This window comes from Citrus clementina, unplaced genomic scaffold (genome assembly GCF_000493195.1).
Source record: "Citrus clementina cultivar Clemenules unplaced genomic scaffold, Citrus_clementina_v1.0 scaffold_9, whole genome shotgun sequence".
In the NCBI taxonomy this organism is placed as follows: domain Eukaryota; kingdom Viridiplantae; phylum Streptophyta; class Magnoliopsida; order Sapindales; family Rutaceae; genus Citrus; species Citrus x clementina.
In genome coordinates, this window is record NW_006261964.1 from 13,879,271 (window position 1) to 13,891,269 (window position 11,999).

General features: G+C 34.6%; 1 protein-coding gene and 1 non-coding gene across 2 annotated transcripts; one reads left to right on the forward strand and one right to left on the reverse strand.

Annotated features, from left to right (window-relative positions):
• Positions 1–8,687: 8,687 nt before the first annotated feature.
• On the reverse strand, positions 8,688–8,795 carry LOC112101593. Its single transcript, XR_002907620.1, has one exon. It is a non-coding gene; the product is annotated as a small nucleolar RNA R71 (small nucleolar RNA).
• A 685-nt stretch (positions 8,796–9,480) lies between these two features.
• Positions 9,481–10,602, forward strand: LOC112099279. The gene is made up of 4 exons (XM_024186556.1): positions 9,481–9,765; positions 9,862–10,001; positions 10,122–10,414; positions 10,466–10,602. The coding sequence occupies exons 1-4, from the start codon at positions 9,481–9,483 to the stop codon at positions 10,600–10,602; spliced, it is 855 nt and encodes a 284-aa protein (XP_024042324.1).
• The last annotated feature ends 1,397 nt before the right edge of the window (positions 10,603–11,999 follow it).

Genomic DNA, 11,999 nt, shown 5'->3' on the forward strand with positions numbered 1-11,999 from the left:
TTATAAGGTACCATAAGCAAGCTCATTATCTTATAGTACATTTTAACTCACTATAACCATAATATATTTACACCTTGACCAAACTAAAAAGTTCAAACCCTAATTTCTAAATCCAAATCGAATCACACACAAATACATAAATACACTGCCGACAACAAATTGCTTTCCTTCGCATTCATCTTCGTCCCCACTCCCCAGCTTGTTGCCTATTCCCATTTCACTTTATGTTTAAACTTAATGGCTATTTTAATATAGTTTTTAGAATTTGAGAAGCCAATCTTCTTCAACTTTGAGTTGTTGCTACTGCCTTCTTTCGTGAGAGGTAAGTAATGGGTTATTTTTTTTACTTCTTTTTGTATTTAATAAAAAAAATTAAAATTACAACATACTGTGATTTTTATTTTCAATTGGTTATTTTTTATTTTTTTAAATTTCATTAATAGTATTATTTTTTAATAGGTTATCAAAGTTGAAGTTGTCCAAGATGAGGGGCAAAAATAATGGAGTTTCTCATGGATGATGTTTGTTGTTACATGGTTATTTGTTGTTAGTTTGTTTTATTTGTCATGTAATAATTTCTTATGGATGTTGGCTGTTGGGTTTATTATTCGTTATTTTACTTTATGTTTCATGGATGAAACTTTTTTTAGTTTTTTTTTCTTTTCTTGTTTTAGACTTTATGATATTGTATTAAGTCGATTTGTTTGTGATGGACTGATGGTGTTGAATGATCTGGTTTGGTAATAATATTGATGAAATTATAAATTGAAATATGTATATTTGCATTTGCAGGTGTTAGATGGGTGGGTCGTCGATCGACCCGTATTTGGTAACTGCTATGTGCAGTTTAGAAGTTAAAAACGAAGCTGATATAAACTTCCCACTTTGTTTACAACTTTGAGAGAAAATTAATAACGCAGAGAGTTTGTGTGTGGCAAAACAATCTTCATCTTCTTCTATTCTTCATCAAAATTAAATAAGAACATTAAACAACTCAATTTAAAGAAGGTATTTATACTGTGATTAAAGGAGGATTTTCGCTTGTAATTTTTTTCCGACCATCAACGTGATCCAACACTTAATTATTTCGCTGCTTAGAAAAAGGTATGGCTTCTTGAATTCCTTTTATATTTTTCATCAATGGTATCAGAGCTGGGTTTTTGTGTTGGAATTTTATATGTTAATTATTTTTTCATGAAATGTGTGATCTGATGGCTCTGAAATTTATGTTCTGGAGTGCTAGAATCATTGTAAAAATTCTAGAATTGAAAGACATAAAAATATCTTAGGGTTTAGATTGCAAGAACCTTAACAAAACATGAAACCTGAAACTTTATTTGATCATATCTTTAAATCTAGTCAACCTGACAATGTGAATAACATATCATTGGAAAGATCTTTTCAAGAGCTTTCCAACAATATGTGATTTGTTAAAAATAGACTTCAAATGAGAAAGTTATGGCCAAAACAAAAATCTGATTGGATTAGGGCACGAAATCAGAAACCCTAATAATGCTAGAATCGGTCTTTTGACGATTTCAACTTATTTTGACCTTCATTTGAAAATATGAGGCACCATTGGATTCAGGACAAAAAATTGAGTCGGACGGTGCAGGATCCGATATCATCGGAGTCGAGAAAGGCGGCGCGTGGGTCACACTTTCTCATTGTGCACATGGGGGAGCACACGATACTGTAATATACTATAGTGCACTGTAGCGCGCGTGAATAGTACATGCCTACCTTTGCGTGTAGGGATGTAAATCCAAATTAATATTTTCCATGTATCTTGCTATCCAGGACTCCGATTTTGGCACCATTTGCATCGTTTAATCTTAAATTTAATTTTCTATTTATTTTTAACATAAAATCAGAATTTCTAGTTATCTCTCTTTTTTAAAATAAAATTTTGGATTAAATATATAAACTCTCATGGATGAGCATTATATGTTTATAAATATTTTGCTCTAGTAGGAGCTCGAAAGTATTTTTCCATGGAAATTGGCTAAAATTTGATTGTATCTCATCTTTAGTCATTTGTTAACAATCACTAATATGAATTTTATGTTATTTTTCTTGGATGCCTCCCATTAGAAAATTATGGACTAAGGAAAATGAATTAACGATATATAGGCTTGGGTTGCACCTATTGATTTACTTCAGATTAATGATAATTTATCTCATGAAGAACTTATGAGGAAAATGGAGAATTATAAGATAGACCCAGACCGTTCTATGTGTATAAATATAGAAGATATATACGAGGTCTTTAGCAAACTAAAATATGAAAAATCAAACTCTAAATATACAGACTAGGATTACTATCAATGGGTTCTCATAAATTCCTTACCCAATGATGATAATACGCTTGTCTTTAAGGCTCATGCATTAGAGCAAATTTAGAATAATATATATTATATGCTGACATGTGAAATTGAGCTAATGGAGGAGTGCTGTCTTGCTTAAAAAATGAGGCGTTCAGAATAGGAGACAACCTAGTTGCCTTGGTAGAGGGCAGATATTATGATATGAGAAAACCATAAATAGGATCATTAAGGAAGAACAATTATCTTTATTTGGAGATGCACATGAGTATAAATTAGATGAAAGAGTCTCGAGCAATAAAGAATATTTTAAGATCATGCAGAAGATTCTATATATTAGATTGATCATATTAGATTATTTCATTTGTTTGTTAACTGTTATTGTTTTAATATTGGTTTTATTTTATTGATTGAATAATATGTTGCTATATTTTTATTCATTAATTTTTACGTTAGTTATTGCTCAACTCAATATGCTCTTTTATTATATTTCATGAATTATTCTGTTGAGTGGGAGTTCTAAATTGAATTTAATAAATTCAAAAATAGAATTAATAATTTTGCACATAAAAATCAAATTAATGATGAATATAATAAAGGGAATTGGATGATGATTGGAAGCTTCGTAACCTTTTGATTCCATTCCCGATATTAATTTGTCATTTTTTTTGTTCATGTTTGTTGGAAAATTAATTATTTGTGCAATTATTGATTATGCCTTTATTGATTGTATTTTGAATTGTTTCTATGTTAAAAGAAAGTTGAGATGATATCTGCATTTAAGAACATTGTGGCCGAGCTAAACAAGGGTGAGAAGCTGAATGGTGACAATTATGATATTTGGCACCATAAAATTCAGTACATCATTGAAGACTAAGAGATTCTAAAAGCTTTAAACAACACCTTAGCTGAGCCTGAGCATGGCAATACTGCTCAACACAGGAGGGATCTTGAGGCCTACAAGGTTTGGAAAAAGAAGAATAACAATGCTCACATAATTATGTTGAGCAGCATGCAAGATGACCTCATGTGTGAGTTTGAGAAGTATGATAATGCTCAAGAGATATGGCTCGCTCTAAAAGACAAGTTTGGTGGCACTTTGACCACTAAGCTCAAAAGGTTTACGATCAAGTTTGATTCTTATCAGAACCATCAGAATCATACTATAAGGCAGCGTCTAAAGGAGATGTCAAACATGATTCGTGAACTTAAGGCTGCTGAACATATTATGACTGATGAACAACAAGTCCAGGCAGTGATAAGATCTCTACATGATTCCCGGGAACACATGAAAGTGAATATGTCTCGTAATGAGAATACCAAAAAATTCAATAATATTGAACATCCCCTTGAGCTGTAAGCAAAGCGCCTTGAGGCAAATAAGCTTTTTGATCGTGTTTATATGGATGAATCAAGCTCGCGTAAGGCTTTGGGATTCAAGTGTAAGAAAGGCCATAAGTATAACACAGAAGGGTAAGAGATCTTATCCTAATCAGAAGAAGCCAGATGCCAAGAAGCACTCAAGGGGTAAGCGTGTTGACAAGAATAATGACAAATCCAAGATGAAATGCTACAATTGTAGTAAGCTGGGTCACTTCGTTCGTGAGTGTACTGAGCCGAAAAAGATGATGCCCAACCCTACTTTATTGAATTATGCTCTGGTTACAAGTTCTATACTCCTAACTGATGCTCGTCTTATATGGACTTTAGACTCAGGAACAACAGACCATATAGCTCGTGATCGAGATGCATTTGTGGAGTATCGTTAAGGGACTAGATAGATATACATGGGAAACAACACCAAAGTTGAATAAAAAGGAATAGGCACTTGCAAACTGACTTTGCGTGGTGGTCGTATTCTTTTGTTACATGATGTCCTATATGCATTGGAAATTCGACAAAACTTGGTTTCTGTTCATGTTATTCTTGAATTAGGTATAATTTAAACTTTCATGGCGTTTGTTTGGAGATTTTTTTAAGGAAATTATCATTTGTATACCCTTAGTTTACTCCATTATAAAAAATACTACAACACTTTGAGGGTGTATCAATCGTCCACCCTAAGTTGACAAAATGTATCAGCTAACCACCAAACCGTTAGTTGCCGTTTAAGTATGATGACGTCAGAAGGGTAATTTGGTCTTTTCATATGATACAAGCGATAATTTAAGGGTATACAAGTGATAAAAAGAGAATTTAAGGGTATACAAGTGATAATTGTTAAGGGTAAAATCATCAATTCACTATAATTCCGTTAACTTACAAACGACAACTAACGGTTTGGTGGTCAGCTGATACATTTTGTTAACTAAGGGTGGACGATTGATACACCCTCAAAGTGTTGTAGTATTTTTGATAACAGAGCAAATATAGGGTATACGAATGATAATTTTCTTTTTTTAAAAAAAATTCAGTTCTTATTTAAACTAGGCATTTGATTAATGGTTTTTTTATGTTAGACACGATACTTGATGGTTCAAGTTATGATAATAGTTATTTTTCGTATGTTACTTCTTCCAGTAACAATGAGATAGATGCAATTACTTGGCATGCTAGATTAGGTCATATAAGGCAAGAAAGAATGCATAGACTTGCGAGACAGGGTTTGTTGGGCCTACTCACCAAGGTTGAATTGCTTATATATGAAAATTGTCTAACTGGAAAAGCAACTAGAAAACCATTCGATAAAGGAATTAGACTTAAGTTACCATTAATCCATAGTGACATCTGTAGACTAATGAATATAACGGCTAAATATGGAGCTTTATATTTTATTACATTCACTGATGATTATTTGCATTTCAGTCGTGTCTACTTGATTTCTCATAAATCAGAAGCACTAGATTGCTTTAGATTATATCTAAACATGGTAGAGAACCAACTAGACAGTAATGTTAAAGTCCTGAGGACTGAATGAGGACTTGAATACCTTTCAGAATAGTTCAAGGAACTATGTAATGGAAAGGAATAGATAGACAGCTGTGAAATCATAGTTATGCAACCCAAGAGGGGGTGAATTGGGTTTTTAAAACTTAAGCTAAGCAAATCATATAACAATTTAATCTAATGGCTCAATGAAATCAAAAACAATAAATTTAACCATGCTAAAAAATAAAAGAGTAAGGGAGGAGAGAGTAAACACAAATATTTTTACGTGGTTCAGGAATCTCTACCTACGTCTACGCCTTCAAGCAAACCAACCTTGAAGATTTCACTATCCAAGCCTCCCAAGGTTTCAAATGCTTACAATTGACTTCCAAGGTGTCAGTGGACTTTTACAACAAGAGATTATTCACAATCTTTCCACCCAAGTATATCCCAACACTTACAACCTCTCAACTTGATTTTACAAAAACAATTACAAATAAATTCCCCCCACACAATTGTGTTTAATTACAAATGAAAGCCTAATGTGTGCGAATGAATAAAATAAATACAAAAATTATATGCTCATATTGCAGAGGAATGCTCAATGATACCAATGGTTATATCTTCTTAATTGAATTTGATTTAAGGCATTTTATAGTTGGAGTAGAAAATTAGCCGTTATTGACTTTCTGATGATAACCGGCTTGCCGCTTTGGGTTAACTGAATTGCCGCTTGATGTTACCGTTATGTTCAAATATTTGAATTTTTTTTAACATTCGGTTTGCCGCTTTTCATTTTTCGGTTAGCCATTTTGACTCAAGAGAGCTTCTCCTTGATAATTGGTTTGCCGCTTTGGTGAATCCGGTTAGCCGCTTTACTACAGTGAAACATCTATTTTCTAAAACTATAGTTTTGTACTAAAACTTTATAAAATTATACTATGACCTAAATCTTTATAGAACTTTGCAAATAGGTCCATTTCCAGAATTTTAAAAACAAGGGTAATTTTTAGAGACCTCCTTTGAGGTTTAGTGTATTGACAGTCAGATAGAAAGTATTTATGTAATTACAGGAACCTCCCCTGACGTTAACACAAAAATACGTATAACGTTACTATAAAGGGCAAATATGTAAAAGTAAATTTAAATTTTAAACAAAAACAAAATTCACTCCACGGAAGAAAATGTATACATGGCGAAACTTGCGGAGGAAGCCGAGCGGTACAAGGAGATGGTCCAATACATGGAAAAAACGTCATCGGCACACGCCGCACCTCCTGTCACATCGTGTCCTTCATCAAGTAGAAGGAGGAGTCGCGCGATGATAACTCTATGAAATGAGAGTTATTATGGCAATTCTAGACTTAAATCAAGACCACTTAGAGAATAAATGATGTGTTTTTATTACATTTTTGTTACGTTTTGCATAAACATCCATTTTAGTTTAGTCTTAATATGTTTTGCTTGATTTAAAGTAATTTGTGCTCAAAACATGTGTATAATTGTAGGTTTTCAGAAGTTTATATCCATGAAGGGATGCTGAGGTAGTAGGCTAGCAAAAAGGAGGAAGAATATGGCCACAAAAGAAGTGAAACAAAACCTGGAGTAGTGCAATGTTATAGCCGTTACTGGAGCAACCATTGCTGTAGTAATCCTGTAACAACGATGGAAAAAACTTAGCGTGGGATATCTGTAAAATTGCGATCTGCAGTTTCCTAATTTGACTCATGTACGCCCTAGGCTTTTGTTTACCCTAGTTTTTAGTTATAAAAAGGGGCGCACATCACATAAAACGGCGGCAAGGAATTAACATTGGAAAATCAAGAAAAAAAGAAGACAACAATCAGAATTCAAGGGAACCGATTCTGCATCAGTGAAGAATCCAGCAGAGTTATTTGGATTCAATCTTTGTCATTCTCCATTTGTTCTTCTCTTACTCTTTGATTGAGCCAATGTATTTTGTGACCAATATTTTGCTGTTTGTTTTTCTTTTTCAAAGTATGAACTAAACTTGCTATAGTTGAGTGACAAACAATCTAAATGGGTTTTTGACTGTTCTTATGAGTTGCTATATAATTGCTATAACATTTTACTCTAGTAGTTATTATTATAACTGTTATTTCGGTTGACCACCCATTTAATGGTTTAACTTAAGATAGAGCCGCAAAAGGACATGTCTTAGTGGATATTATTAGAGTAATACTTGATCTTAATTTGAGTTTCCTGGATTAAGTTTATCTTGAATCTCATAAGGGCTATACTTGAAGTTAAGATTTGTGATGAACTAGACATAGGTCTCACCTTGTAGGGTGGAGAGAATAGATGTTCATAATGCCATGCTGTAGGTAGAATAACAACTGGTCATTGCTAAGATACTTAAGGGTATGAGAATTCCAACATGCTACAGCTGAGGATGCAAAATAATTCCGCCCAGTGCTGTAGTAATTGCTGTAGCAATCGGTGCTAATTTGATGAAAAACAGTCAACCCATGAAGAGAGTTTGATCATTCAACTACCTTATTCTCATTTGATTCTTCTACGCAATTTATTTCATTACTGCATTTATTTGTTTTATTTCCTTACAATTATTAATTTCGGTAGTAATCAACTTTCAATTTGTTCATCTTGAAAAAAAAGTAGATTGCACTATTGTGATTGTTGTAGCATTTCTAGTAACATCAATCCTTGTGGAGATGACCATGAATACTCATTACTTTATTACTTGTTGTGTACACTTGCACATTGGTATCAATAGCAATTGATTGAAAATTAACCAAGTTTTTGGTGTCGTTGCCGGGGATTGATTGTTTATTTTCGAAGTGTGACGTAAATCTTAATAGTGCCAACTTGATCTAATTTGTTCTATTTATTGACATATCAACACTTGCATGCGCAAAGACAGATCTGTTGTATTTCAATTTGATCATGATATTAAAAGGACTGTAAGGAGACTGCAAAGAGAATAAAGGAATTCAAAAACTGTTTCAGATATGGATAATCTGCATGATGTGGGAAATTATGACCCTCACGTGACATTACAACCTGTCAACATTCAAGAGGAGCAGAATGAGCATGTTAATCAGAGACAGCCAGGCAACAACAATATCATTTACATGGCAAATGATAGAGACAGGGCTATCAGAGATTATGCTGTGTTAACTCCTCAAGTTATACATCCTGGGATAATCAGACCTGAAGTGGAAGCCGCAAACTTTGAACTGAAGCCAGTGATGTTTCAAATGTTGCAAACAGTGGGTCAATTCAATGGACTACCAAATGAAGATCCTCACCTCCATCTTAAGTTGTTTTGGAAGTAAGTGATGCTTTTAAAATTGCTGGAGCAACACAAGATGCTTTAAGACTAAGGCTATTTCCTTACTCCTTAAGAGATCGAGCAAGAGCATGGTTGAATTCATTACCATCTAATTTCATCACTACATGGAATGAGTTGGTTGATAAATTCTTAATGAAATATTTTCCACCAACCAAGAATGCAAAATCGAGGAATGAGATCACCTCTTTCCATCAACTTGAAGATGAGAGTTTGTATGAGGCTTGGGAGAGATTCAAAAAACTGTTCAGAAGGTGTCTTTATCATGGCATTCCTTGTTGCATACAGTTGGAAACCTTCTACAATTGGTTGAATCCAAGTACGAGATTGATGGTTGATGCTTCAACAAATGAAGCTTTGTTATCAAAATCTTACGCTAAAACTTATGAAATTTTGGAGAGAATTGCCAACAATAATTATCAGTGGCCATCAACTAGATAGCCAGCATCAAGAGGAGCAGCATAGGTACATAACATAGATGCAATTATAGCTTTATTAGCACAAGTAACCTCATTGACTAACATGGTGAAAGCCATGACATCTGCTCCAGCAGCGGTAAAGCAAGTTGCTGAATTGTCTTGCGTGTACTGTATTGAAGAACATGAATTTGATAACTGTCTTGGAAATCCAACATCAGTAAACTATATGAGTAATTATAACGGACATCCTCAAAATAACCCGTACTTAAATACTTACAACTTTGGATGGAAGCAACACCCAAATTTCTCGTGGAGTAATCAGAATCAGAATGCTCCAGCACTGAGTGGACAGAACAGAAGCACTCAACCACCTGATTTTCATTAGCAGAATCAAGGGAAAAAACACACAAGTCATAATCCTCTCACTTTATTAGAAACACTGATTAATGAATACATTGCAAAGAATGAAGCAATTATGCAAAGTCAAGCTATATCTCTAAAAAACCTGGAAAACCAAATTGGTCAGCTTGCCACAGCAATGAGTAGCAGATCTCAGGGACGCTTGCCTAGCAACACAGAAGATCCAAGAAGAGAGGGAAATGAACACTGCAAAGTCATCAATTTAAGATCTGGAAAGAATGTTGATATACCTGTTGATGTAACTAAAAAAGGGATGGAACTTAATTCCTCACAAGAACCACCTCAAGGTGAGAGAATGTTACAGCAACCCAGCCATCATGATATTGGTGTTAGTGGTCAAGCTGCAGCAACGATGGAAGGGAATCAACCAATCAATGATGATAAAAAAGTTGCAACACCAGTGGTAACAACTTACAATAAACTAAATGAGTAGAGATTGGTACCTCCTGAAGCTACTCAGTAATTTAGACATCCACCTCCTTTTCCACAAAGATTCCAGAAGCAAAAACAAGACAAGCAGTTTAGTAAATTCTTGGAAGTGCTGAAGCAATTACACATCAACATCCCTTTTGTGGAAGCATTGGAGCAAATGTCTAATTATGTGAAATTTCTAATAGACATCTTGGCAAAAAAGAGAAGGTTGGGAGAATTTGAAACTGTTGCTCTAACACAGGAAAACAATCACATGCTCCAAAGTAAGATCCCTAAAAAATTGAAGGATCTATGAAGCTTCACAATACCATATTCCATTGGAACTAGGTACAATGGTAGAGCACTCTGTGATTTGGGAGCCAGTATTAATCTGATGCCATTATCTGTATTTAAACAATTGGGAGTAGGAGAATGCAGGCCAACAATAGTCACTCTACAATTAGCTGACAGATCTCATGCATATCCTGAAGGAAAAATTGAGGATGTACTGGTGAAGGTTGACAAATTCATCTTTCCAGTGGACTTCATTGTTTTACACTTTGAGGCTAATAAAGAGGTACCCATTATACTTGGAAGACTTTTCCTAGCGACCGAGAAGACTCTGATAGATGTGCAAAAAGGCAAGTTAACAATGAGGGTGAATGATTAACAAGTCATATTCAATGTATTAGAGGCTCTGAAGAACCCTGATGAGGCAGAACATTGCAATTTCTTGAGTGTTGTGGATTTTGTTATAGCAGACAGAATCGACAGATGCTGCAGTAATGAGATCATCAAAGTTGCCACCTTTGAGAGCTTTAAAGAATAAGATGTTGCAGCAAACCAGATAGATTGGATGGAAGGAAAGCAATCTGATAGACATAACAGATTTGTTGAGCATCTGAATCTTTCAGACAGGGGAGTAAAAATAATTTTACCATTTATTGAATCACTTTCTAGTCTTAAATTAAAATTATTGCCCTCACATTTGAAATATGCTTATCTTGGTCAAAACAACACACTCTCTGTAATCATTTCATCTACCTTGGATGCAGGTCAAGAATAGAGCCTGGTAGATGTGCTTGGGAAATACAGAAAAGCAATTGGATAGACTATAACAGACATTAAAGGGATCAGCCATTCCATATGCACGCATAAAATTCTGTTAGAAGACTGCTACAGCAATTCAGTGGAGCAATAGAGAAGGCTAAACCCCATTATGAAGGAAGTTGTGAAGAAAGAAATCATCAAATGGTTGGATGCTGGAATCATATACCTGATATCAGACAGTTCATGGGTAAGCCCAATTCAATGTGTTCCAAAGAAGGGAGGAATAATAGTGATAGCAAATGAGAAGAATGAACTTATTCCCACAAGAACAGTGACTGGATGGAGGGTATGTATGGATTACAGGAAACTCAACAAAGCCACTCGAAAGGATTACTTCCCACTTCCATTCATAGATCAAATGTTAGACAGACTTACTGGAAAACAATACTATTGTTTCTTAGATGGGTATTCAGGCTACATTCAAATTGCTATAACTCTAGAGGATCAGGAAAAAACTACATTTACCTGTCCTTATGGAACTTTTTCCTTCAGAAGGATGCCCTTTGGTTTGTGCAATGCTCCAGCAACTTTTCAGAGATGTATAATGTCTATTTTTTCTGATATGGTGGAGAAAACATTGGAAGTCTTCATGGATGATTTCTTAGTTTTTGGAGAGACATATACTGACTGTTTGCACAACTTGGAAGAAGTTTTTAAAAAATGTAAGATGACTAACTTAGTACTCAATTGGGAAAAATGTCATTTCATGGTGCAAGAGGGCATAGTGTTAGGTCATAAGGTGTCCAAGAATGGTATTGAGGTAGATAAAGCAAAGATAGAAGTGATAGATAAACTGCCACATCCCACTTCAATAAAGGGGATTAGAGGTTTTTTGGGTCATATTGGGTGTTACAGAAGATTCATAAAAGATTTTTCCAAGGTAGCTAAACCATTATGCTCATTGCTAGAACACGACAAGCCTTTTCATTTTGATAAAGACTATCTTCAAGCCTTTGAAGAGTTAAAGAAAGCTTTGATCACTACACCAGTGGTTGTATCACCAGATTGAACTCTACCATTTGAACTGATGTGTGATTCCAGTGACCATTCTATTGCGGCAGTGTTGGGGCAGAGGAAGGATAAGATTTTCCACTCTATATACTATGCCAGTAAAAC

Excerpts from the sequence above, each read along its gene's own strand:
- LOC112099279 (XM_024186556.1), top strand. The coding sequence starts at position 9,481 with ATGAGTAGCAGATCTCAGGGACGCTTGCCTAGCAACACAGAAGATCCA. Across the intron at positions 9,766-9,861 it reads AAAAAGTTGCAACACCAGTG|AAGCAAAAACAAGACAAGCA; the intron begins GTAACAACTTAC and ends CAAAGATTCCAG. Across the intron at positions 10,415-10,465 it reads TCTGATAGATGTGCAAAAAG|AGGCTCTGAAGAACCCTGAT; the intron begins GCAAGTTAACAA and ends TCAATGTATTAG.